The sequence below is a fragment of the Sus scrofa genome, chromosome 14, assembly GCF_054392235.1.
Source record: "Sus scrofa isolate SSC_HxYL_T2T_F1_AM1 chromosome 14, Sscrofa_HxYL_maternal_Yorkshire_Landrace_v2.0, whole genome shotgun sequence".
Classification (NCBI taxonomy): Eukaryota; Metazoa; Chordata; class Mammalia; order Artiodactyla; family Suidae; genus Sus; species Sus scrofa.
The window spans coordinates 154,849,494-154,877,107 of NC_139396.1; the positions used below are offsets into that span (position 1 = coordinate 154,849,494).

Consider the following 27,614-nt stretch of genomic DNA (forward strand, 5'->3'; position numbering starts at 1 on the left):
ATGTCTGATGATGTATTAGAGCTGAAAAGAATATCCTTTTTCCCCCACTTTTTAGGGCTGCACCTGCAGCACATGGAGGTTCCTAGGCTGGGGGTCCGATCGGAGCTATAGCTGCCTGCCTACACCACAGCCACAGCACCATCAGATCCGAGCCGCATCTTCGACCTACACTGCAGCTCACAGCAATGCTGGATCCTTAACCCACTGATCAAGTCCAGGTATTGAACCAGCAACCTCATGGTTCCTAGTTGGATTCATTTCTGCTACGTCACAACGGGAACTCCAAAAAGAATATCCTTTATGAATCTCTGTGTGGCTCAGAAAAGTTACAGTATTCCCAATTCCCTCTTTTTATAAAGTTCCACAAATTTTTTTTTTTTGGCCCTTAACCAAATTCTTCTCTCTTTGCTTAAATATCAAAGAACATTTTATTTTGTTTGCATACTTGGCCGAATATTGCGTCGTTGGTCTTCTGTCTCACTTGTTCTCATTTTTCTAATTACATTTTATATACTTAGATAATTCCATCAATAATATTTTTATTTTATACATGTCTATTATATTTTTAGAAATCTGTAGTGCATATTCTTGTCTCTAAAGCTTTGGCCTTATCTTTTATCATTTCCTACTACAGAAATAAAACTTCCAAGTGGGCATATTTGACAGGCCGAATTATCGTTATAAAACACTGCTTTTTCTCAGAAGGAGAGAAAAAAAATTGCAAATTACACATCTCACAAGAGACTTGCGTCGAACGTATGAAGACCTTTTTTTTTTTTTTTTTAATGTCCGCATCCGCAGCATATGGAATCTCCCAGGCTAGGGATTGAATCCAAGCCACAGCTGGGACCTATGCCTGTGGCAATGCTGGATCTTTTAACTCACTGTGCCAGGCTGTGGATTGAACCTGCACCTCTGCAGGTACCTGAGCTGCCACAGGTGGAATCTTTACCCACTTCACTGTAGCAGGAGCTCCTAGAACATACAAAGTCAATAATAAACAGTCACAATAATAAACAGTCACAGAACCCAATAATAAACAGTCACAGAACCCAGCTAAAAATGACTAAAGGCTCTGAGTAGATATTTCTCCACAGAAGATAGTCAACGAATGGGCCAAAAGCCCATAAACATATGCCCACCATCATTAGCCATCGTCATTTGGGAAATGCAAACCAAAACCACAAAGAGATACCACTTCACACCCAGTAGCTTGGCTAGAATCAAAAATCAGGTAATAATAAGTGTTGACGAGGACATGGAGAAATCAGAACACTCATACACTGCCCGTGGGAATGACCTACACCACAGGTCACAGCAACACCGGATCCTTAACCCACTGAGTGAGGCCAGGGATCTAACCCACATCCTCAAGGATACTAGTCGGGCTCTTAACCTGCTGAGCCACAATGGGAACTCCTGAAGCGAATCCCCTCTTGCCAGAGAATAGCTCTTCTAGGCTCAATGCAGGCATGGAAACTGAGACCAAGGTCTCTAAGGTGGGACCAGATCTAAGCGAGGGCACTTGTGCAAAGAAAAGCTGACTCCTCTTGAAAGCACAGAGGATAAAATCCAAGGACTCTCACCCAGAAGACAAGTGCTGGTCTCAGCATATCTGAAGACCCGGCCACAATGGAGATGGCCCTCATCTCTCCTCTCTAGGTCCCTCTTCACCTTGTGGTGGCTTCTTGACCAGTGCCAGTGGGACATTTTCCAGTCCATCCTACCCTGGATTGTACCCCAACAATGCCAACTGTGTCTGGGAAATAGAGGTGAACTCCGGCTATCGCATAAACCTGGGCTTCAACAATCTACAGTAAGTAACACCCAGGACACCAGGAGACCTGGATGCAGCCTCCACAGCACACCTGGGGTTTAGGTTGTGTCCTGGGCTGGCAGGCTTTTCACTCTCATGGGCCATGGACTACATTTTAGGTTGCTCTGATCTCTACCAGGGAGCTCAGGCAATATTGAGAAGTTCTTTGATCTGATTGAGGAAGAGCAAGAAAAAAAAACTTAGATTCAATAGCATCACTCATAAAGTCCAAAATATCTATAAAATACCTGAGCAGCAGAAATTCTGATGTGGACATGAATCTGTTTTCTCATACAGGTTGGAGGTGCACATTAATTGCATTTATGATTACATTGAAATCTTTGATGAATCACCGGGTAGCAATACTTCGCTGGGGAAAATTTGTAATCACACCAGCCAGATATTCACATCTTCTTACAACCGAATGACAGTTCGATTTCGGAGTGATGGCAGTGTCCAAAAACCTGGCTTTTCTGCTTGGTATAACTCTTTTCCAAGAGGTGAGTGCAAGACAGAGAGAACAGACTTGCGGTTGCTAAGGGGGAGGTGAGATGGGAGAGGGACAAATTGGGAGATTGGGATTAGCAGATGCAAACTATTATGTATTGGCTTGGATAAACAAGTCCTACTGTAGCACAGGGAACTATATTCAATATCCTGTGATAAACCTTAATGGAAAAGAATAGGAAAAATAATGTCTATAAGTATACTTGAATCACTCAGCTATACAGCAGAAATTAATACAACATAGTAAATCAATTATATTCAATAAAATAAATTTTTAGGGAGCTCCCATTGTGGTTAAGCAAGTTAAGAACCTGACACAGTGTCTGAGAGGATATAGGTTTGATTCCTGTCCTCATTTGGTGGGTTAGGGATCTGGCGTTGCTGCAAGCTGCAGAGTAATTCACAGGTGCAGCTCAGATCTGGCATTGCTGTGATTGTGGTGTAGGCTGGAAGCCACAGCTCCAACTCAGCTCCTAGCCAGGGAACTTCTGTATGCCACAGGTGTGGCTGTAAAAAGAAAAAAAAAATTTTAAGAAGAGGTGAGTGAAAACCAGACCTGACCTTTGAGGCTCAGTGTATTTATGCAGCGCTCTCTTCTGCATGCATCGTGGTCCCCGTGAAATCAAAGAAGGGCTTTGGGGATGCGTTACCCCTTCCCCTTATCTCGCAGTGGACCATAATCCAAGGCAGCAAGTTGTGGGGGGGGGACACCCCCCGGCCTTGGGTTTGCCACCGATGTCCTGGGGTACCTGGTAACTCATCTCCCCATCTCAGGATGAGGGGGTCTGGAGCCCCTTCTAAGCCATTCATGTGGCTGTTTGTACCATAATCAGTGCCATTTGGTGACTCTGGGGATAAGGAAGGGCCCGTGGGTTAGTCAGCCTTTGGGGTTTTTTGGGGACAGGGCCATCACCTTCAGTGGCATGTGTCTTTCAGACGCCAGCTTGAGATTGGTCAACTCGAACTCCTCCTACCCCTCATGTGCTGGGCGTGTGGAAATTTACCAAGGTGGCCGATGGGGAACTGTTTGTGATGATGGCTGGGACATCCAGGATGCCCAAGTGGTCTGCAGACAGCTGGGGTGTGGAAATGCAGTGTCGGCCCCAGGAAACGCTTATTTCGGCCCCGGCTCTGGCCCCATCACCTTGGATGACGTGGCGTGCTCGGGGACGGAATCCACTCTCTGGCAGTGCCGGAACCGAGGCTGGTTCTCCCATAACTGTGGCCACAGTGAAGATGCTGGAGTCATTTGCTCAGGTATCGCATGATATCACTCATGGAAGGCCCTTTCACCTCTGCCCTGCTGCTGGTGGAAGCTGGAGGCCAGCAGCGGATGGTATTCGTGGCTCAGGTCCGGTGGCGGGGGGTGGGGAGGTGGGGGGTGGGGGCGGGGGGGAAGGGGAGGCAGGCAGCCTGTCAGTCTTGTCCCCTCGTCCTGTCCACTCCAGGAGACCATGCAGGGCCCATTTTATCTCTGGTGGTTCTGAGGTCAGCCTGGTTTCACTCTCCCATTTGCTTATGACTTTCATCAATGAGTTAATCTCTCTAAGCTTCAGTTTCCTTGTTTATCAAGAGATCATCACCATAGAACCTGCTTCCAATGGTGGTTGGAGAATTAAACGGATAATGCTTGCACACCCTGGGCACGTAGGAAGGGTTGAGGAAATGATGGGGTTACAACCTTAGCTGTGACGCTAATGACCCCCAAGTAACGACGGGGCAGGGATCGGGGGTGGCCCTTAGGCCTCATCCCGGGATCACAGGCCTTCATAGCCGGAACTCAGGGGACCAAGGATGCACTCGCTGATTTCCAGCCACGCTCTGGTGACCGATGTGTCCCTTCTGTCCCTTTTTAGGAACCTACCAAACGACACCTTGTAATTGCCCATGGTTGTGGTTTCTGTCTCACCACTCGGCTGCCCCTCTCTGCTGCTGGCCCTTGGGCTGCAGCCACATCACTCACTCTCCCAAGAGTTTGCCCCTCCTGCCTTTCCTGGCCCGTGGCATCCTCTGAGGCTGGGCCTCTCTCTAGGCTCCTCTTTGTTAGTATCCTGACAAGCCTAAGATTCAGATCTCTGGTCAGTCCCTAGGCGAGGTCATCCCCTGCATAGATCCTGCCCCTCCCCAGGGACACTAGACCCTGGTCCGCATGGGCTGGAAGGAGCCTGCTTCACAGCTGAGCTCGGGGCAGGACCCCCAAAGCTCCTGACTGCCAGCCTCTGAACCTCTGCTGCGCATCCCCCCGCCCCCCCCCCCCCCCCCCCGCCAGATTGCCCCTCGCCCTCCCCCGCCCCAACCTGGCTTCCTGCAGCAGCAGCTTCCGGCAGCCTGCACTCCCATCCCCTCTCCCCAGTGCAACTAGGCGCATCTTTGGGAAATGCCAACCTGTCCCAGTCTCATGGGGACTGATAGCTCAGGCCCTTCGGGCATAGACCCTCACCGCTCAGGACACCCTCTCGGCCTGTCCGTGACCCCCTGCTGTGGTCTGTCTGGTTCCCGCCATCTCGCCTCTCCCTACTCCATCCACGCCGAGGTTCCCCACATGTGCCAGATACCCTCACACCTAGGTCCCTCTGCACATGCTGTCCCCTCCGCCTGGGACCCCTTCCTGCCTGTTGGCCTCACATCCGTGATTGCTTTCCTATCCCTGCTCAGTCTGGGTCAGGCGCCAAAGCTCCAGGCTCCCGCCACTTCCTGGGCTTTGCTCCATCACAGCCCATCCTGCCACGCTGGGAGTCGTTCCTTTCCGTCCTCTCCTCTCGGCTGTGAGCTCCCCGAGGGCAAGGCTTGTGGGCAGCACGGCGCTGTGGACCCCGGGCTGACACCTTTCCAACACCGAGCCAGCAAGCCCTCGACGGTTGTGCCAAAGATGCCAGAAAACTGACCATTTATCTTTTCTCTTTGTCCACAGTTCCTGCTTTCACCACCACCCCTCCCGCCAGTAAGTTCTGAGCTCCCTGACCACCCCCAGTCCCTTCTCCTCTGTGACCGCGACACCGGGGAGGGATGATGAGGATGCTGAGAGGACGCCCCTGAGCACAGCCTCCCTGGAGGGGCTCCCCGCTGACCCTCAGGGGACAGTCCTGGGCTAGGCACTTGCTGCTGGGTTTCTGTCTTGGGGATTGTTAAAAAGGTCTCCCCCAGATGACTGTGCAGCGGGCGCCACGGCCCCTCAGCATTCCCACTTTGTCCCAACAGCAAATTATTCCTGTGGAGGCTTCCTGTCCCAGGCGGCGGGGGGCTTTAACAGCCCCTTCTACCCTGGGAACTACCCGAACAACGCCAACTGCGTGTGGGACATCGAAGTTCAGAACAACTATCGGGTGACCGTGGTCTTCAGAGACGTCCAGTAAGTGTGTGGGGGACTCCGGACACTTGGAAGCGGAAAAAGGGTACCTAACACCTCGGGACAGCTTGTTTGCCCCCTCGATGTTTTTTCTTCTGGGTTCAATTTTTGACCGAGCACAGAGGCGGTCATGGACGTGGGACCAGCACCAGAGCCCTGGTTTAAAGATGCAGCTTCATCGCTAATTTGCTGCATGACCACGAGCAGCCTCTTAGCTCTCCCGAGCCTCAACAGAGGAGGACAACATCCCTGCTTTCCTCCCCTCGCTGGTTCCTGAGGAGGTCACAAGACAGAAATACATGAAAATGCATGAAAACGTTATCCGATAGGAGAGGTTATTGTTAGGAGTAATAGTAACACAAAGAATCCTGTTAACAGCCACGCCTGTTTTTCTGAACCCCTTTCTCTCTGCTCCCTCTTCTTTGGATGAGTTCTGGGGGGTCAGGCCGAGGAGGAGAAATCACTCTTGCAGTGGTTTTGTCTGTTTCTCACCATTGGAGATGGGAATCGTGGTTTTAAGCAGAGGAGACATTAGCAAACCTGCAAGGAGGTGGGTGACCACGCCGAGGCACCAGTATTTCCTAGCATCCTGGGGAAAGGGCCCCATAACTTCTTCTCTAAGAGCTCTGTCACTGAACAAAAGAGTTTTCCCTCTTGATTTTCAGTTGCAGGGGCTTTGGGAGTCTCTGCCTTGGAAATTCACTTGGGTTTTTGCAAAAGATACAATATTATTTATTTATTTCTGGCTCACCCGGGGCATATGGTTCCTGGGGCCATGGATTGAATCCAAGCTGCAGCTGTGGCAACGCCGGATCCTTTAACCCACTATGTCTGGCCAGGAATTGAACCCACACATCCACAGCGACCCGAGCTGCTGCAGTTGAAGTGGGGTGTTGTTTTTTGTTTGTTTGTTTGTTTGTTTGTTTGTTGCCTGCAGGTGCGGCATATGGAAGTTCCCAGGCTAGGGGTCGAATTGGAGCTGCAGCTACCAGCATATGCCGCAGCCACAGCAGCACCAGATCTGAGCCAAACCTGCAACCTACACCACAGCTCACAGCCAACCCCAAAAGCTTAACCCACTGAGTGAGCCCAGGGATTGAACCTGCATCCTCATGGATGCTAGTCGGGGTCATTTCTACTGAGTCACAACAGGAACTTCCTGCAGTTGGATTCGTAACCAACTGTACCACAGTGGGAACTCCTGTTTTTTAATTTTTAATGCTTTACATTTTTTAAAAAAAGTTTATTGGAGTATAGTTGACTTACAGCATTGTGTTAGTGTCAAGTATACAACAAAGCGAATCAGTTATACCTACACATGTATCCATCCCTTTTCAGATTCTTTTCCCATGTAGGTTATCGCAGTGTTGAGTCGAGTTCCCTGTGCTGTACAGAAGGTCCTTGCTGGTTATCTATTTACATATAGTAGTGCGTCTCTGTAATCCCAGCCTGCTCATTTGTCCCTGCCCCTGACATTCCTGACATTTCCCCTTTGGGAACCCTAAATTTGGGTTCAAAATCTTCGAGTCGCTTTCTGTTTTGTAAATAAGGTCTTCTTATATCTTTCTTTATTAGATTCCACATGTAAGTGACATCATGTGATATTTGCCTTTGATCTCTTCATTGTTACAGTTCACTTTGGATTTGGGGGGAGACGGTGTTTAAAGCTCAGGAATTTTTATGGAGGAAGGTTGACCATGATTGGTTCTGAGCCGGCATCTTAATCAACCACCACCATTTGTGACATTTTATGAAGCATTTCCCATGTGTTATACCCTTTGAGCCTCACGACAACTCTCCTCAGTATCCATGGGTTGGGGGGTTTCACCCACGTAAATAAGAAACCTAAGCGTCAGAGGAGTTCTCCAACTTGCCCAGTATTTATTTATTCAATTATTTATTCCTATCACTATGCGTTCATGGATTTTAAAAAATTCTATGGAAAACTGGGGTCTTTTTAATCAAAGAAAAAGTCTGAGTCTTACATGATACAGAAGGCTGTCAGGGGAGGGGCAGCAGGTGTCAAATGTGTGACCCCAAGAAGCAGGACTCAGACCCATGTACCGAGGTCATGGGAAGATAAACCTCTGCCCAATTTGAGAAAATCTATCCAGCACAAATGAACATCTCCTCAGAAAAGAAAATCATGGACTTGGAGAAGAGACTTGGGGCTGCCTGATGGGAGGGGGAGGGAGTGGGAGGGATCGGGAGCTTGGGCTTATCAGACACAACTTAGAATAGATTTACAAGGAGATCCTGCTGAATAGCATTGAGAACTTTGTCTAGATACTCATGTTGCAACAGAACAAAGGGTGGGGGGAAAAATGTAATTGTAATGTATAAATGTAAGGATAACCTGACCCCCTTGCTGTACAGTGGGAAAATAATAAAAAAAAAAAAAAAAAAAAAAAGAAAATCTAACAGGAGTTGCCGTCGTGGCTCAGTGGAAACGAATCTGACTCGTAACCCCAAGGATGCAGGTTCGATCCTTGGCCTTGCTCAGTGAGTTAAGGATCTGGTGTTGCTGTGAGCTGTGGTGTAGGCTGGCGGCTATAACTCCAATTCAACCCCCAGCCAGGGAACCTCCATATGCCATGGGTGTGACCCTAAAAAAAACCTAACAAACTAGTGGTTACCAGTGGGGAGAGGGAAGGGAGGAGTGGGGACAGGACAGAGGATTACGAGGTGCGAACTATTATGTACAAAATAAGCTAAAAGGTTAAATTGTACAGCACAGGGAGTATAGCCAATATTCCAGAATAACTGCAAATGGAATATAGCCTGTACAAATTGTGACTCACCATATTGTACCCCTGGAATGTATAATATTATATAGCATCTATACTTCAGTAAAAAAAAGGAAAATCTATTATTTTCAGTGATTAAATTTGTTGGTGTTTCTGGCTTAGAGGTGGGACCCCCCCTCTCACCGTGATTCTGACCCCCGGCACCAAATTCTGGTTAAAAGTAACGCCAAACTGTGCTCCATTTCTGCAGGCTTGAAAGCGGCTGTAACTTCGATTACATTGAGGTGTTTGACGGCCCCTACCGCAGCTCCCCGCTGCTTGCCCGGGTCTGCAATGGGGCAAGTGGCTCCTTCACCTCCTCGTCCAACTTCATGTCCATTCGCTTCATCAGCGACGTCAGTGTCACGAGGGCAGGGTTCCGGGCTAACTACTACTCCAGTCCTTCCTCTGGGAGCACCCGTAAGTCATCAGCGCTGGGGTGCTTCTCAGAGCCTTCTGTGCAGCCATCCTGTGGCTGCGAGATGAGAAACGAGAGCCACCTTGTCAGGTCACCCAGGCTTGAGCTGGTGCAGGAAGGGGTCAAGAGGAAGTGGATCTTGGGACTCTAGCTGCCCAGAAGTGGCCGATGGGTGGCATATTGGCCTTTCTGTGGACAGCAGAGATGAAGTAGATGGGGCAGGATGCTTTCAGCAGAGAGTGAGATGTCAGTGCCAAGGGCAGAGGGGACCACCTGAGGCCTGGTGACCGTCCCAGAGTGTAGGATGCTGTGACTCTGTCCTGAGACCTAGCACTTTCTGTTGCTCCCTGATGATGAACCAAGCTGGTCTCAGCCACTTCCAGCTGAGCTGTTAGATGGACTGATTTACAGCTGGGCCGGGGCAGGGCAAGGTGTTGGGCTAGCTGTCCTTTGCAGTCAGGATTTTAGGCTCGGACCTGCCCTGGGGCTGAAGGGCCTCCAGAGCTAAGGAGGTAGATTTCACAAGATCCCACATTTCAACCCAAGTGTAATTGGCCAGGCACCTAGTGCATTTCGCATCCTGCCTCCGTTTCTCCATCAGAGGAACCCTAAGTCCCTGTGCCCTCGAAGGACTCTCATGAGACTGCCTTGAGCCACAGGGCACCAGGAGTGGCATTGGCTGTGTCTGGAGGCAGACCGTCCACCTGGATCTCTGTGCCTTTATGTGGGTTCAGGGGACCCAGACTGACTGCACTGTCTCCCCCGGCCCCCAGGGCTGCATTGCCTGCAGAATCACATGCAAGCCAGCGTCAGCACGAGCTACCTCCAATCCCTGGGCTACTCCGCCAGGGACCTTGTCATTCCCGGCTGGGAGTGGAGCTACCAGTGTCAGCCCCAGATTACGTCTACCCAGGTGACATTCACGATTCCCTACTCCAGCTGTGGCACCATCCAGCGGGTAAGCCTGGACTCCCTCCCCCGCCCCCCAGCTCCCCTGAAGCCAGCTTTCTTACTGTGATGAGTGCTGTGCTTTGGATTCTGGGGACCCAGAAGACATGACTAGGGCATAACCAGAACGCATTCAGGGTGAGGTCATAAATCTGTTCCTTGGTGCCATGACGTAGCTGCAGCCACACGCAAAGAGAAGGAAGAAAGGTCAGCAGGGAGTTTTCCTAGCATCGCCGGGCAGAGAGGGTGGCTGGCAGGCTGCCATCGTGTCGGCAGGAACAATAGCAGCTCCCAGGGCAGCTCAGGGTTTCAAAGGGCCTGGAGCTTATGCAGGTTGGGGTTGGGCTGAGTGAGAGAAGCGGTGCCTCATTCATGGAAAGAATGCAAACATATCTTACTTTCAGAAATCTTATAGAAACACAGGGCTGAGCCAATGCATTTCTAAGCCTTCAAAGAACCTGTGCACAGGGGCCCCTGAACCTTAAGCTTTATTAGCCTCTGCAGGAAATCAGCCTCTGCAGCTACCACCTAGGGTGACCGACTGTCTTGGCTGGCCTGGGACTTTGCAGATTTTAGCATGGAAAAGCCCTGTGTCCTGGGAACTGCCTTGATCTTGTCACCCTACAAGCATCCAACACTGAGGACTTCCTGTTGTGTTTCCCTACGTTGTCTCTGTTGTGAGGACACGGGTTCCCTCCTGGGCCTCACTTGGTGGGCCAAGGATCTGGTGTGGCTGCAAGCTGAGGTGTCGGTTGCAGATGCAGCCTGGATCTGGTGTTGCGTTGGCTGCAGCGTAGGCTGGCAGCTGTAGCGCTGATTCACCCCCTAGCCTGGAAACTTCCATATGCCGTGGGCGTGGCCACAAAAACAAGTGGCAGACCCTGAGATCCGTCTGTATCAGACTCCTCAGATCCCCGCTAAGATGGTACGGGTCTCCGTCAGCATCAGCCCACTTGAAAAAGAGGGACCCTGGGCTTCGCGGGGTCAGGCACGTTGCCCAAGGCCACTTCGCCAGGAAGTGGCAGGGCCGATGCCAGACTCTGAGACTCTCAGAAAGGGTTAGGCTGAGTGAAAGCCAGACCCGCGAGGTTACCTAACCTGTGATTCCGTTTCTGGGAATGGAGACATCTGAGACCCAGCGGACCGGGCAAGGGGGTGTTGCCTACCAAGGGGCAGAAAATAGAGCGGTTTGGGTTAATGGCCATGGTGAGTTTCTTATGGCCACATCTCCCTGATTTCCATCAAACCCCACGGAATGGTTCACTCACAGTGGTTGCATTTGCTTTTATGTAGATTTCTTTTACTGGTTTTTTTTTTTTTTTATTACTCGAAGAATTGTAGATTTATTTTAAACTCTCCACTCTAGGTTCTGAATTTCTGATGACTCTAAAGTCATCACTTTAAGATTTTTGTCTGTGGAAATACACAGTGCAAACACTTTTTTTTTTTCTTTTTACTGCCACACTTGTAGCATATGGAAATTCTCCTGCTAGGGGTTGAATCCAAGCTGCAGCTGCTGTATCCTTAACCCAGAGAGCAAAGTCAAGGATCAACCCCACATCCTCAAAGACACTATGTCGGGTCCTTTACCCACGGAGCCACAACGGGAACTCCACAATGCAAATACTTTTATTAGGTTTAGGACCGCGGTGAATATATGGCACAAGATGCTCAAACATGTACGAAGTGTGAGACGGACACAATCAAAGGGTTCGTCACTCATTAAAAACATCCTGAGCATTTGCCGTGTGCCAAGCTGGGCCCTCAAGGATGCTATTCACTCTCTGTCAAGTCACAAAAAACAGTGGGAGAGGATGAGGACACTAACCAGATGGCTTGTCAGCCGTGGGTGGGTGCCTGGGCCTGAGGGTCTGCAGTTGGCATTGGGGTCACCAGAGTCACTTCAGACACCAGATCTCTTTCTGAGATGGGCTGAATGGGCCAGGGAGGCTTACACGAGGAGAAGGTTGCGCCATGCAAACAATCTAGTGGAACTGGCTTTGGTATTTTGCCCTATAAATCAGTCGTGTGGGATTCTGGTTTGTCACGAGTTTGTCAGGCTATCAAAAGTGACCACCCATTCTGGTTCTAAATGTGCAGCCTGGAGACTCTAACATCTGATCTGTCCCATTCATGTTGCTTCATCTGCACTAGTGGCTCCAAAGCCACCAGCCAACCCTGATCGTCTAACTTGGCTGGTGGTGGGCAGCACGTGCTTATTCTTGCTTCTCTGCTTATGTAAATGACTGTCTTCCCACCAAACCATGCCTCCGGGGTCGACCAGTGTTCCATTCATCTTTGCAACTCCCAGTGCCCTGGTGTGGCGCCTAAGCCTTTGTAATCAGATTATTAATGGCTAATATGTGTACCAGGCACTGAACTAAGAAGCCCATAAGACTTGTTCCCATTTCCTCACGGGGAAATGGAGGCTTACAGGGTTTATGCCACTTGCCCAGGGCCACGTGATCAGGAACAGCAGAGCCCAGATTCAAAGGCCGGAGCTTTCTGCAAATCCTCCAGGCAGCCCGTTTAGCAGGTGTCTGACCAACGTTGGCCCTTGTGGCTGAATAGACGAGAGATCTCCCCATCACAGGAGAAGGACGCAAGGTGGAGGTGGAGAGTCCAAGTCCCTCGGGGACAGCAGTTGACGTGTCTACCCTACTGCCATTCCACCCTGAGTGCCTTCCGCACAGAGCAGACCTCCCATAATGAATTTTAATTTAAAATCAGAACTGCTTCTCATGATCAAGAAATAAGCCTGCATTCCGTGTCCATTGTTTGAAAGGCATTCAGAATCCACCTTGGCCCTGGCAACTGCAGTCAAGTGTGGATTCAAAAAACTTTCATGTAAATGCACAGAGTTAAACAGAAGCCACCTCAGCTCGTCTTGAAGGAGGAACAAGATGATAACATTTATATGGTTTATTTCGATAACCACTGGCACTCAAATATAAAGTCCTCCATTTTTTTTCTTTTTAGAAATTATAGGAGTTCCTGTTGTGGCTCAGCTATAACGAACCCAGCTAGTATCCATGAGGATGTGGGTTCGATCCTGGCCTTGCTCAGTGGGTTAAAGGATCCCGTGTTGTTATGAGCTGCGGTGTAGGTCACAGACACGGCTTGGATCTGGCATTGCTGTGGCTGTGGTGTAGGCAGGCAGCTGCAACTCTGATGTGACCCCTAGCCTGGGAACTTCCATGTGCCATAGGTGGTGCAGCCCAAAAAGAAAGAAAGGAAGAAAGAGAGAAAGGAAGAAAGAAAGGAAGAAAGAAAGAAAGGGAGAAAGAAAGAAAAGAAAAGAAAGAAACTATAAAGGCATCAGTGTATATTCCCATAAAGAGATGGAAGACCTAGAGCCTGTTCTAGGGCCTTCTCCAGACCCAAATTCAAAGTGTGGCTCTGGCGCCCCCTGCAGGCCAGGGTCTCCCTCTAACAGGAGAAAAGGGAAACAGCCCTCAGAGAAGAGGCAAGGGTCCTGGGGCGACAAAACCACGTTAACGTACTTGATAACTTTCCTCTTCAAGTCCTTTGCCCCTTTCTGGAAGGGGCAAACTCAGAGATGAGTTCTGCAACTGAAGACCTGAAATGAAAGCCCCTCCAACGCATTTTGTCCTAAAGAATAATCAGATTTATATTTTACGAGCACCAGCTTCAAAAGGGAATGTGTCTAATCTCCCAAATGGCCAGGAATAACTTTTGCTCCTGACAGCATTTACATGGCTAAATGACAAACTTTCTATTCTTTTTTGTAAAATAGGGCAAGGCTCTCTGACGTTTTAAGATGTCTATTTGGGCCACTGTGGCGTTATTTTGGGACTTGTGTTTACAAAGTCCCCCGGGGCTGGTGGGAACTCCTACCTGGAGAGAAGTTTGCTTTGTGACCATCAGAGCATCTGGGAGGGAAAGAGGTCCCCCTAGTCTCCACCTGGTGATGCTGCTCCTGGGCTCCCCTCACCTGAGGCCAGATGATCATATGACCATGGGACAGTTGCTCACCTGTGTTTTTTTGGCCATTTGGGCTGGCTGTCCCTGGCCCCATCCTTCATCATGACACTGCTTTTGTTGGGATCCTGTCCCTGGACACTTTCTTCTTTCCATGGATCTTTATTGATGCTACTGAGCGGTCGTTAACACCGCACCAGGCCCTGGGAAAAGAGAGATGCTTAGACATCCTTGCCTGACCCTAACCCATCCTGTGAGCATCCTCCTTGACATGCTCACAGACCACCAGGTGCCAAGACTCCTTGGAAGGGTCACTCTTACAAGACGGTGGGCACATTCAATGGCATGAGAGACCCACATTCTTCTGAGTTTGCTGCTTGGCGAAAGACACAGTGGGAAAGTGTCCTGTAGTTTGGGGAGCAGAGAAGCAAAGCATGATGGGAAGTGCCCCCACATGGGTATATCTCCCCTAGGTGTCCATATGAGCCTCTGGGGGAGTTCTTGCCCCGGAAGACAGAGACCTACAGCAGCTATAACCCTGGATCTCTGTCATTTTTCACTCTGGCAGCTTCAGATAGACACTGAGCCATGCAGAGAGCCCAGTGAAAGCTGATCCCATCAGCCCCTCTCACATAACTGCCTCACTGGCAACAGTGAGAATGAAACAGAACAAGCCAGGAGGACCCTGAGCCATAGAGTTCAAACTCAGCTTAGTCCTTTAGCAGGTGTAGGGGTCACCCAACACACCCATCTTTCCATGAGCAGCGGCTCCCTGGAGGTGCCAACCCTTGGCTCTCACCGTGGTCCCCATCACGGGGCATCCTGTGGCAGAGGGAAGGGCATGTGTGAAAGGAGGGATGTTACTAGTGAAACACGTGCCTCCCAGGCAAGGGCAGCCATGTCGACAGGCATGTGCCCTCTCTGGGTGGTTCTGGGAGGGTTTTGAAATCTCGGGGCATGACTCCTCTCTCATTCTAGCCGGAAACAGCCAGGAGGTCCCCTTAGCAGGTGACGTGTGCCTGACGCTGTTCTCCTGCCTGCCTCTCCCAGGTGGACAATGACACCATCACCTATTCCAACTCCCTCAGAGCGGCTGTCTCAAGTGGCATCATCAAGAGGAAGAAGGACCTCAACATGTACGTCAGCTGCAGAATGCTCCAGAACACCTGGGTTAACACCGTGTACATTGCTAACGACACCCTCGAGGTCCAGAACGTGCAGTATGGCAACTTCGACGTCAACATTTCCTTTTTTACGTCCTCTTCGTTCTTATATCCCGTGAGGAGCAGCCCATACTACGTGGACCTGAACCAGAATCTGTACCTTCAGGCTGAGCTCCTCCATGCCAACGCCTCCCTGGCCTTATTTGTGGACACCTGTGTGGCATCGCCATATCCCAATGACTTTACAACTTTGACTTACGACCTCATCCGGAGCGGGTAAGGAGGGTCCTCACGGAGTGTACGTCAATCTTTACCTGATAACTCACGCACGACCCGCCCAGAGCTCAAGGAGGGCGGCTCGTGCTCCCAGGGGCTCAGGCTTGACCGGTCAGGGTATCATCTCTGGGTGTCGGGAGAGTGAAGGTGGCTCAGGGTGGCTGTGGAGTGAAGTTAGACCAGGTGACTGAAGTCCAGGCAAGCCTTAATATTAAAGTCATGCATGTAGTGGGGAAAACATTGACCTTGAAACAGATTAACATTGAGATGCCAGCTCTGCTGCATACCAGCTGCATCACTCTGTGCCAGCGATGGCACCGCTCAGAGCCACTTTCTTCAGCCATCAGATGAGCATAGCGAAGCCCATCTCACAGCCTGCTGGGAGGACTGAATGAGTAGATGGGGCCCCAGGCAAAGAGCCTGCCCAGCAGGTGGTCTACAGGGAATGTTGCCCTGAATATTGTCCCTGGTTCCAACCAAGTTCAAGATGCAGAGGTGAGGCCGGGGGCGCCCAGGATGGGCTGCCCCACCATAGTCCTCCTTGGTGACCTGAGCGGACTCTGGTGAAGGGGGGTTGCCTCTTCCGAGCTGGTACAGGGGTCCTAGGACATCAGCACAAGCAACTCTAGCTCCTGTCTTTCATCTCTGTCCATTGGTGTCTACACCACGTCTTTGCTTTTATAATTTGACCTTGGCAGCTCGGTCACAGTTGGCTCACATAGAAGTGACACCGACAGGGTGAGGGCTCAGCTGGCAGTTGGGGCTTGGGGGTTAAATTCCACACTCCGAAGGTAGGCAGGCGAGAGGCAGCAGGGGGGTCCCAAGGTGGGGCTGCGGGGTCCAGGCCAGCACCTCCGGGGTGCAAACACGTGGTGCCAGTGAGCCTCACTGATGGCCACTCTTCTCGCCTTCCAGGTGTGTGAAGGACGAAACCTACCAGTCCTACTCTCAGCCGTCGCCCCGCATCGTCCGCTTCAAGTTCAGTTCCTTCCACTTCCTGAGCCGCTTCCCCTCCGTGTACCTGCAGTGTAAGATGGTCGTGTGCAGGGCGTTCGACTCCTCCTCCCGCTGCCGCAGAGGCTGCGTGGTGAGGTCCAAGAGGGACGTGGGCTCCTACCAGGAGAAGGTGGATGTTGTCCTGGGACCCATCCAGCTGCAGACCCTGCACGCTGAGAAGAGGAGCCTGGGTAGGTGACCGCCACCCCCCACCACCGCTTGCCCAGGCCCAGCATGGGAACCATGGGAACTTGGGATGCTTCTGTAGAGGGGTGTCTGGTCTCCCCTCCAGTTGGGTACCTACTGCAAGCCAGACACCCTGTGCTGTGCTGTGAGATTCAGAGTTGAACTAGACCAGGTTCCCAGCTTCTCCCAAGGATGTCTGGTCTATAGGGGAGGCCCGCAGGGGCTTTGATCAAGATAGTTCCAACCTGGAGTTCCCCTCGTGGCTCAGCCGTAGCAAACCCAACTTGTATCCATGAGGATGCAGGTTCGATCCCTGGCCCTGCTCTGTAGGTTAAGGACCGGTGTTGCCGTGAGCTGTGGTGTAGGCTGGCAGCTGTAGCCTCGATGTGACCCAGAGCCTGGGAACCTCCATATGCCAGGGGTTCAGCCCTAAGAAGACGGAAAAAAAAAAAAAGAAAAGAAAAGAAAAGAAAAGAAAAGAAAAAGACAGTTCCAACCTGGGACAGATGCTCCTGACACTTTTATCCCCCACGTTCTGAAGATACCAACCTCACACAGCTCATCTGTAAATAACATGCTAGTACTTACCTCTTAGGAATGTTGAGAGGGTGACATAAAATACGGTTAGTGACACTGCTTTGGTCCCTACCTGGCACAAGTCACAGGCTACAGAGAACAATGATTTTTGTTACTGTCATTATTGTCACCAATTTTTTTTTTTTTTTTTTTTGTCTTTTGTCTTTTGTTGTTGTTGTTGTTGCTATTTCTTGGGCCGCTCCCGCGGCATATGGAGGTTCCCAGGCTAGGAGTTGAATCGGAGCTGTAGCCACCAGCCTACGCCAGAGCCACAGCAACGCGGGATCCGAGCCGCGTCTGCAACCTACACCACAGCTCACGGCAACGCCGGATCGTTAACCCACTGAGCAAGGGCAGGGACCGAACCCGCAACCTCATGGTTCCTAGTCGGATTCGTTAACCACTGCGCCACGACGGGAACTCCCCTATTGTCACCAATATTAACATTAATTGTCAGATTAATACGCGTGATGAGGGCCAGCTATAGCCCTGGGGGAGGGCAATCAGGGTCTGGGTGGATCCAGGCAGCCTGGCTTATTCTGGCTGTTTCCAGGGGTTGACATTGGAAAAGCCATTTCACGTCCCTCGTCTGGAATGGAGAGCAGATTTCCTGCCTGGCTGTTCTGACGTGGGTGTGGAGGAGCAGTTGCAGAGGGCTCCCCACGGTTTCTGACCCACGCCGGGCCAGGTCAACCAATGTGGTGGCTTGGTGACAGGGCAGGCATGGGGCCACAGTCGTTGTCACAAACCCTCCTGCATGCAGTCACAGGACTCTCTGCCCACAAAAGAGCTTCTTCGGGGCCCATATTCAGGCCCTCCCCACATCTGGCTGCTTCTAGACGCTCCTATCATGTATTCAACATTCCACGCATCTTTTGAAGGCCTCTTTTGTGCCGGGAGACTAAATGGATCAAAATCCCTGCCCCGTAGCAGCGTCCAGTCCAGTGGGAGGGACCAGGGCAGACACCAGTCACCTGCATGGTCCCCCATGGGGGCTGGAGCTGCAGAGAGCAGGCAGGCGGGGTGGGGGACGGGCAAAGGGCCTGTGGGAACCCTCCTCTCCTCCCTCTTCCCAGCACCACTGCAGGAGCTTAAGGCCTGTGTCCTTCTTGCTGGGACTCTGGTGGCCTTTTCCCAAATGGGCTCAGGGCCCCAACTCGCTCCCTCCTGTCATCAGGAGCCTGCAGCCACATCTGACCCCCTGACCTCCCCAAGCCCAGCTCTGCCCTCTTGCCCACAATGCTTCCCAGCCCCGCTGGCCAACAAGACCCTGACATCAGCTGCCCCGTGGGGTCTGGCCTCAGTTTCCTGAAAGGCCCTCCCTCGCCCTTCCTTCTTCCCCTCCCCCCAGACAGCCAGCTCTGGGTGCTGTTGCCTGCCTGGGGACCCCCCTTCCTCCCCTGCTGGGCTCATTCTTTTTTTTTTTTTTTTTTTTTTTTCTTAAGGGCTGCACCTGCAGTGTATAGCAGTTCCCAGGCTAGGGGTCAAATCTGACCTGCAGCTGCTGGCCTACACCACAGCCACAGCAACACCAGAACGGAGTTGCATCTGTGACCTACACCACAGCTCATGGCAACGCCAGATCCTTAACCCACTGAGGAAGGCCAGGGAGGGAGCCCACATCCTCATGGATCCTAGCTGGGTTCATTACCACTGAGCCGCAGCAGGAACTCAGCGGGCTCATTCTGATTCTGACTTTCCTTTCCTTCCCAGACCAGCCGGCGGTTGACCTGGAGGAGAAGGCCAGCGCCCAGGGGAGCTACGACGGTGCTGCTATCTCTGCTGGGATCTTTCTCGTCGTGGTCTTGGCCGTGGCAGCCTTCACCCTGGGGAGGCGCGGCCGTGCTGCCGACGGCCAGCCTCTGATCTCTAAGACATGATGCAGGGAAGGGCGCACGGTGCTCAGAGGTCCCCGAGCTCCGGAGCCCCCGGAGGAAGGAAGAAACCAGGGTCCAGAGCTGGGCACCCAGAGCACCCCACTCGCTTCCTCTGGCCCAGGTGCATGGTGGGGGTGGGTGAGAAGGACGGGAGTAGGTTTTCCCAGAAACACCGCCTTGGTGCTGGGACAAAACGCCAGGCCAGCAGGTACCAGAACCTGAAATCCTGCCTGCAGCCATGAGCCACACTAGAGGCAGCAGCACTTTTCTGGTTAGAACTTACTTTCTGATCTTTTATGGGCTTCCGGGGCCTGTCGTGTATATCTTAGTCTTTGCTTATTACAGGACCAGCTGAATAAAGAACTTTTTTGAAAGCACGTGTGGGCTTGGTCACTGTTTCCAGTGTGTCACCTGAGCCCGGGATCTCTTCAAATTAGGCAGACAGATAGGGTGAACGCTCTCAAGGAAGAAGAAAGCCTGGGGGGCCAGGGCGGGGTGTCCTGTAGCTTCCAAAATCTTCTGCCGAATAGGTAAGGTGTCCTCCTTGGTTAGCGGCATGTTTTGGTTCTGCCCAAAGCAGGAAATGCAAGGGGAAGACTAGAGAAAGACCTGAATGCTAACCGCATCAGAAATTGGTGTTCCGGAGTTCCCGTCGTGGCGCAGTGGTTAATGAATCCGACTAGGAACCATGAGGTTGCGGGTTCGGTCCCTGCCCTTGCTCAGTGGGTTAACGATCCGGCGTTGCCGTGAGCTGTGGTGTAGGTTGCAGACGCGGCTCGGATCCCGCGTTGCTGTGGCTCTGGCGTAGGCTGGTGGCTACAGCTCCGATTCAACCCCTAGCCTGGGAACCTCCATATGCCGCGGGAGCGGCCCAAGAAATAGCAACAACAACAACAACAACAAAAGACAAAAGACAAAAAAAAAAAAAAAAAAAAGAAAAAAAAAAGAAATTGGTGTTCCCATTGCAGTTTCAGCGGGTTAAGAACATGATGAAGTCTCTGTGAGGATGCAGGTTCGATCCCTGTCCTCACCCAGTGGGTTAAGGATCCGGCGTTGGCGTGAGCTGTGGTGCAGGTTGCAGACGCGGCTCAGATCTGGCGTTGCTGGGACTGCGGGCAGCTGCAGCTCCGATTAGACCTCTAGGCTGGGAATTTCCATATGCCATGAGTGTGGCTGTAAAAACACAAATAAAACAAAATAAAATACAGTAAAATAAGACGAAACAGATGATTGCGTGCATTTCTCCATGATCCTGTGTATCTTTCAGTTTTTGTCAGCTCATCCAGAACTTCGGGGTGTCAGGGAAGAGAGCTGACTCCTAGGGCCTAGATCTCGGGTGCACTGGACAGGGCCACCAAAATTCTGGTTTGCTCTTGGTCTCCAGGGAGAATTGGAATTACTAGGGACCCCAGAAGCTCAGAAGAAATGGAGGGATGGGGTGGTTTCCTAGGAGGCAGTGAATTTGCCAGAGATGAGAGAGAAGTCAGACACAGGGGCCTCCACGGTCCTGGGCAAGCGGGGTGCTCGGCAGCTGTTGCTCCGAGGACAGGGGAGGCTGAATGCCACCACTGGGCTGAGCTTGGTCTTTCCCCTGAGCTTGAGGAGACGGTAAAGGGAGCCGAGGACAGACGGGCAGAGACAGTTGCCCAGCAGCCTCCACGCGCAGCCCGTTGGGGCTTCCTGGGCGAGGAGGCTATAAGGGGCCAGACCCCCGAGCCACACCAACCTGCCTCCCCTGTGAGCCCATGACGGCCTCTGTCCACAGAGTGCGGGGGCCTAGTTGGCTGCATGGCCTTCCTGCTAACTGTCCTCTATGGAAGAGGTGGCTGAGGGTGGCCTGGGGGCCCTGGGGTGGCCTCAAGCTGGGAGTGTGGCTGAGACAGTGAAGTTGCAGGAGCTCCCCTGGGAAACAGAACAGACACCTCCCTACAGAGACTGCTCAGTGACTCTGGACAGCCCCCTCCCCTGGGGCTGGGGGAGGGGAGCAGGCTCAGCGGAGGGTCAGGAAGTGCAGGAAGCTGCGGCCTTTCAAACCTTTGTGACAGCATCTCCTGCTAGGTCGCCAGGGGACGTGGCTGACCCTGCTGCATGGGGTTGGCCAGCTGACCAATAAACCCTCTGTCCCCTCTGCTTTGACCACTGGATCCCCATTTAGACCGCCCTTGTTCAAGGGGGGGACCGCTCATCTTTATTTTCCTGGGACCTTCTTTTTTCCTATTTTTTTTTCCTCCGGAAAACTATTTGAATAGTTACAAAACATTTTTTTTTTTTTGTACAGAATCCGTATAAAATAGCAGCAGATTTCTCCATAATTATCAGAATTATTTATCCTTGGAGATCTTGGCTAAGTGGGGCTGAAATCAATAAAAGGTCCTGGACTTTTGGCTCAGAAATCTTCCAGGAAGCCCACCATGCTGATGTCTGTCATGCTCATGAGATGACCAGTCCTTTTCTTAAAAAAACTCTTTGTTTTTGTTCTTTGGCGGCTGAAGTGAATTTGGCAGCTTTCGTTAAATACCTTCCAGCTCACGTCATCTGCCACTTCCTCAACACTCAGTTCTGACTGCTTCCATTTCAAGTTGGTCTGTTCTTTTCTAAGTTGCTTTAATCATGTAAAAGCATCCACCTTCTCTCTCTCTTCTCAAAGTCATTTTTTTTTTTTTTTTTGGTCTTTTTGCCATTTTCTCGGGCTGCTCCGTGGCATATGGATGTTTCCAGGCTAGGGGTCAAATCAGAGCCGTAGCCACCGGCCTATGCCAGAGCCACAGCAACGAGGGATCCGGGCCGTGTCTGCAACCTACACCACAGCTCACGGCAACGCTGGATTCTTAACCCAATTGAGCGAGGCCAGGGATCGAACCTGCAACCTCATGGTTCATAATTGGATTCATTAACCACTGAGCCACGACGGGAACTCCTGAGGTCTGAGCTCTACAGGTTTTCATGACTCTGTCCCTACTGGCATGAGCCTCCATCAGAGACTCATAAAGCTGTTTACGGGTTTGGCTGGCATCACGTTTCCCCGCAAAGGAAGCGGTTGGAACTGTGGTGTTTAATTCACGTACCGTCTGTCATCAATTGTCCTTATCACCTTGAATAATTCCTGGAACTCGGCCAACTCACAGTTCACACCGCCACTGGCACCACCATATTCTTTTATTCTATTTTTTATTACAGTGTAGCATTTTTATTTACAATGTTCCTTCAATTTCCGCTGTACAGCAAAGCAACTCAGCTATAGATGTACATATGTATTATAGGCATATTTTTTTTTCATGCCATCTTCCATCATGTTCTTTCTTGGGTTAGAACATCCTGAGACCTTCTTGGTTTAGTGAAGCTGTCCCATGTCCTGAGAGCCCCTCTGTCCCCAGCAAACAGGGAGGGCTGGTCACCCTAGAGGTGGGGCAGCAGGGGTCGAGGGGAGCTGGTGTGGAGGTTCCCATGACAACCACCAGATGCAGCAGACAGGATGGAGATGGAGGCGGGAAACCAGGCCAAAGAGCAGCATCCAAGGTGGGTCCTGCCTGCCTTCATCCCCCAGACACAGGACTTTGGAGACCACCCTCGGCTCAGGTGTGTGTCTTGGTCATTTTTCTGAATTTGGTCTCTAGGGGCAAAGAACAGATGGATGAGAAGAACTGAGGATTCACTCAGGACTGGATCAAAACCCAGGGTTCCTGTGGGGTGTTTGTGTGTGCGTGGGGTTGGGGGGTGTCCCTGGGTGGGCTGGATAATGTCTCCTGGCAGCATCTGAGGAGCTGGGTTGGCCTAGTCACCTTCACTTCCCAGTACTGAGGGCTCCACCAGCAGGAGAAATGGGAATGGGACCTGCCCCTGGAGCCTGGGAGTCACAGGACCCAGTTCTAACAGGATGTCCATTTTGGGAAGAGATTCCTGGAAAGGAGGCTAGTGCTGCTCTGCCTTCTTGGGGAAGGGGGGGGGGCTCTAGCTCACAGAGGGGAGAAGGCATTTGGGGGTTGTCTGCCCATTTCAGGAGGACAGGCTGGAAATTGCAAACGGGCTGCATCAGTAAAGCCATAGCCACTGAGCCCGCCCTGGGGCCAGGCTTTGTGGGAATGGAGATCAGGCAGAGGAGGCTCAAGCCTGGTCCCTGGACTTGTTCTCAGCTTGTCACTGGGTCTGTGATGTGCCCGACTCCTTCCTGTAACACGAGGAAGCAGAGCGACCTCATCCTTGGAGGTAAAGGCTGCTGAAGCCGAGTAGGTTTGGCTTGAGGGGGGCAAAGTTTGTCTTTATCCCTAATCTTAGGGTTTTATGTAATCAGGGCTGTGACTTCCGTTGACAGAAGACACCTCAATAGGAGGAATGCTTACAGACTTCTTTAATGGAAATTTTACATGATGTGGGAGACTTCATAAGAAATGAGCCACCCCGCCCCCCACAAAAAAATGGGAAACCTCTTTCCTTTACGTGCGGTTCAACAAAGAGAGGCAATTGTGGAAAAGTAATCATATGATGTGGGGGATAGAAGATAATTCGAATTATTTCATCAAGATCTCTTTGCATAGACTTCTCTGAACTCAACTTTATGTCCTGATGATAAGAATGTTATTTTCTCCTGGTTCAGCGAGGATGCATTTCAGTGGCAGCTTATCTCCTGCTTTTAAGAAAAGGAAAGGTCAGAGAGAGAGAGTGGTGTGTGTGTGTGTGTGTGTGTGTGTGTGTGTGTGTGTGTGTATTGCTGGGGTTTTTTTGGATTTGCCTTTTTTCAAATGTTTTTAAATCAAAATAGTCAATATGCAAAACGTACTTTGGGGTGGCATGATCTGAATTCCTTCAGGGTAAACATGAAAATAGGTTCAAACTGATTTTAAATTGATTCAGTTGTTTGAAATCTACTTGGTTTTGAAACAACTGAATCAAGAGCCCCTTTGGTTGACCTGGTGCCGGGCAGTGATTTCAAGTCCTTACTGTTCTCGACTGTGAGTTTTAAGGAGGTGCCTTTCCAGCCACTTTGAGAAACATTCCTTTGACTTTGGGTAAAAACCTCCCTGAAATTCAACCCATACCTATGCGGATAACATAGGAAAGAAGCAAAAGTTCACATGGTTTTAAATAGAAGAGCACTGTTTCCAAGATCTGGAAAAACTGATGACACACAAATGGCCAGTGGGGTGACGCTCTGGGGTCGAGTGGGGGTGGGGAGCCCTGTGTCTCTCCTGATAGGATGTGTTGGAAGAGCCAGCAGCCAGCAAACCCCAGGGGACTGAAGCACATGGACCCACCCAATGGCCACCAGCCAAGGGAGGCTGGTGAAAATTTTGTGCTGGATCTGGGGCCACCACTGTGGGAGGCGGAAGATAGACACAGTCCAGGGCTCCGGGATCTCTGACTATATCTCCAATTAGATCTGCCCTTTCTTCATTATCTCTGCAGGAGGTTCAGTTGGGTCTGGGCTTTCGGCCCAGGAAACAGGCACGTGGAGGGGACTGTAAAATCAATAACACCAGGAAAGGACAGTGTGGGGGTGGAGGATGGGGACGGGGCTGCGGGAGGGGAGACAGAGAGACACAGGGGGTCAGAAACATCCCACTCCAAATGGACCTGTGAAACCCAGTTACAACCCAAGAAATTAACAAAATGCTAGGCATGTTGGCCATCAAAATCCACGCCTGGAGCAGCAGTTCACTCTGGATTAGTTTGTTGGTGGAATCTTTTTAAAAGGAAGTGAAATTACCTAACATAAAAGGAACACTTTAAAGTGTACTTCGGGGGAATTTGGTGGGCAGATGCTGTGTGCCCACCCCTCGATCTGGTTCCAGTGCATTTCCATGAGCCCTAAATGAAGCCCTGGGCCCATCAATGGTCCTGTCTTTCCCTTCCACCCCGAGACTCTTGCAACCACCAATCTGTTTCTGCCTCTAAGGGTCACCTAGTCACTCCAGATTAATTTTTAAGAGTACTCCAGCAAAGACGGTAATAGGAATCCTGAAGGTGATCGATGGTATCATTGAAGACCTAACTACTGATATCCAAAACATAATTTATTTTGAAATAATTTCAAACTAGTATAGACAAGAATCCTTCACTAAAAGTACATTGAATCCAACCATGTGTTAAAGACGATTATACACACAGTCATGTGGGATTTATTATGGGGACGCAAGCCTGATAGGATATTCAAAAGTCAATGATTGTAATCCACCACTCCAGAAAGGTGAAAAAAAAAAAAAATACATGCTTGAAAAACAAATTCCACACTCATTCCTTAAAAATACTCAAGAGTAAAAAAGGAGTGGAGAGAAACCTCCTCAAGCTGATGAAAAGTATGTGTAAAAACCCCATAGCTGACATCATACTTATTGATGAGAAACACAAATCTGTCCCATGAATGTCAGGTTCAGGCCAAGTATCTTCCTTCCCACCACTCCTTCGCAACATCATCCTGGAAAGCTTTGCTTCTGATATGCAACAAGGGAAGAAAAATAAAAGTATTCCGATTGGTGAGGAAGAAATAAACTCTGTTCACAGATGACATGATCATCTCTTAGAGAACATGAAAGAATTGTTCAAAAGGAAAAAACTCCTGAAAGTAATAATGGCTATAGCAAGGCTGCTGAATAAAAAGGTTAATATATGAGTCAATTGCTTGCCCATAGATTAATAATGAACAAGCCAAATTTGAAAAAAAATATATAATTTACATTAGCACCAAATGAAATGTTTAGGTTTTAATCAAACAAAAATGTGACACAATGAGAAAAACTACAAAGGTCTGTTGAGTGAAGTTAAAGACAGCTGAGTGAAGGGAGATACTCCATGTTCATGGACAATAAGACCCCAAGTTGTCAAGACTTCATTCTTCCCAAATCGATCCCTAAATTTTATGCAATTCCATTCAGAATCCCAGAAGTTATTTTGTGGGTATGGAAAAGCTGATTGAAAACTTTTTTTTTTCTTTTCTTTTTAGGGTTATACCTTTGGCATATGGAAGTTCCCGGGTCAGGGTTTGAATCAGAGCTGCAGCTGCCGGCCCACACTCAGCCGCAGGAACACAGGATCTGAGCAGCATCTGCAACCTATGCCACAGCTTGAAGCAATGCTGGATCCTTAGCCACTGAGCAAGGTCACGGATTAAACCCACATCTGCAAAGACTCTACGTCACAGAACTATGTCAGCTGCTTGACCTGCCAAGCCACAGCAGGAACTCCTTTTTTTTTTTTTTTTCTCATCTTTTTGGAAAACTTTTTATGTGGAGACAAATGACTCCAAAGAGACCAGAAAATATTGCAAGAGGACAAAATTGGAAGCCCAACACAACCTGAGTTCAAAATTTACTATGAGGACACAGTAATCAAGACAGTGTGAGGAGCTAGATAGCTTAATATCAAGGAAAAAACAACCCCATCAAAAAATGGGCAGAAGACCTCAATAGACATTTCTCTAAAGCAGACATACGGATGGCCAACAGGCACGTGAATGGATGCTCCATATCACAAATTATTAGAGGAATATATATTAAAACTACAGTGAGCTATATCCCCTCACTTTAGATAAAATGGCCGTATTAAAAAGCTTGCAAATAATAAATGCTGGAGGGAGTAGAGAAAAAGGAACCCTCCTATACTGCGGGTAGGAATGAAAGTTGGCACAGCCACTGTGGGAAGGAATATAGGAATTCCTTTAAAAAATAAATACAGCACTACCATATGCTCAGTGGACCCTGCGCCTCTTCCCTGAGCCCCAAGCCCGGCCGGTCTAGACAGAGGGCAGCTGGCAGGTTGTGACGGGGTGGAGGGCGCTGGGGGGCCTGAGAGCCAGGACGGAGCCTCCCCAGCTGTCAGGAGAAGGCGAGGAGAGCCCTGCAGGGGGCGCCACAGGGGAAGGGCTCGGGAGGGGACCAGGCTGGTTCTGGGCCCTCAGAAACCAGCTGGGACACTTGGGGACAAAGATCTGAGGGACACAAATGCTCTAAAGCTGCTCTTAACCCAGACACTTCCTCAGGAGGGTGTGGTGACTTCAGGACCCTCAGACGTTGGTTCCCGAGTGGCCCCTGGAAAAGGGACTGTCCTTTCTGTTTGTCCCCAGGCAGCCCCCGCTTCCCCACCTGGACGCTGCTGGGGGGACAGCGGGCCTGACACGCTGGAGCTGAAGGCAGGCTCCTTGGGCTGGGGGGTGAGATGAGGAGCTGCCTCCCCCCGCCGTGGTCCCCGCCTCTGCTCCATCCGGGCATTTATGTCCACGGGGAGCTCCTGTGTCCTCTCCCCAGACCAGGGCAGGGGGTATTCTGAGGGCAGAGACTGTGAGGGGCATCTGGGGAGACCAGGAAAGAGAGTCTGGAGCGAAGAATCTGGGAGGAATTATTGCATTTATAGTAGAAACAACCAGGGCACTCAAGCACGGAAGCAGATTAGCTCTGTTATTTTGAGAGGGAGAAACTTCCTAATTTGCTTCCTCCTTCATTCATCAGGCAGGAGGCCTGAGGGAGCAGGTGGCTGAGGGCAGCCTCCCTGGTTCTGCAGGAAGTGGGACAGGGCTCCACGCTGGGGACCTGAGGGCCCCTGTAAGAGAGAAGTAGGAGGGAGAGGACAGGAAGTCCTCCCCTGTCCCTAAGAGACAGATGAGCGAAAAATTGGCCCAGAGATATGGATGAACAGGTATTTCACAAAAGACCTGCCCTTGAACTAGAAACAGAAAAAGAGGCCAAGTCTCCTACCAATTGGAGAAATACAAAATTTTATTTTATTTTTTTTAATTTTTTTTTATTTTCCCACTGTACAGCAAGGGGGTCAGGTTATCCTTACATGTATAC

At 50.5% G+C, this 27,614-nt stretch overlaps 1 protein-coding gene and 1 pseudogene across 4 annotated transcripts in view; one reads left to right on the forward strand and one right to left on the reverse strand.

The window, feature by feature from the left end:
* DMBT1 (deleted in malignant brain tumors 1) overlaps nt 1-19,214 on the forward strand; it is a 54,252-nt gene extending 35,038 nt beyond the window's left edge. For all 4 annotated transcript variants that reach the window (XM_084995791.1, XM_084995792.1, XM_084995793.1 and 1 more), the window contains 10 exons: nt 1,663-1,816; nt 2,114-2,316; nt 3,260-3,580; nt 5,235-5,264; nt 5,522-5,672; nt 8,667-8,875; nt 9,647-9,831; nt 14,814-15,202; nt 16,118-16,389; nt 18,674-19,214. In XM_084995791.1, the coding sequence (XP_084851917.1) occupies nt 1,663-1,816; nt 2,114-2,316; nt 3,260-3,580; nt 5,235-5,264; nt 5,522-5,672; nt 8,667-8,875; nt 9,647-9,831; nt 14,814-15,202; nt 16,118-16,389; nt 18,674-18,840 (2,081 nt within the window). In that variant the 3' untranslated portion in view covers nt 18,841-19,214. The remainder of the gene's footprint in view (nt 1-1,662; nt 1,817-2,113; nt 2,317-3,259; nt 3,581-5,234; nt 5,265-5,521; nt 5,673-8,666; nt 8,876-9,646; nt 9,832-14,813; nt 15,203-16,117; nt 16,390-18,673) is intronic.
* A 2,009-nt stretch (nt 19,215-21,223) lies between these two features.
* On the reverse strand, nt 21,224-22,719 carry LOC146397115 (protein MIX23 pseudogene; annotated as a pseudogene).
* Between the last annotated feature and the right edge of the window lie 4,895 nt (nt 22,720-27,614).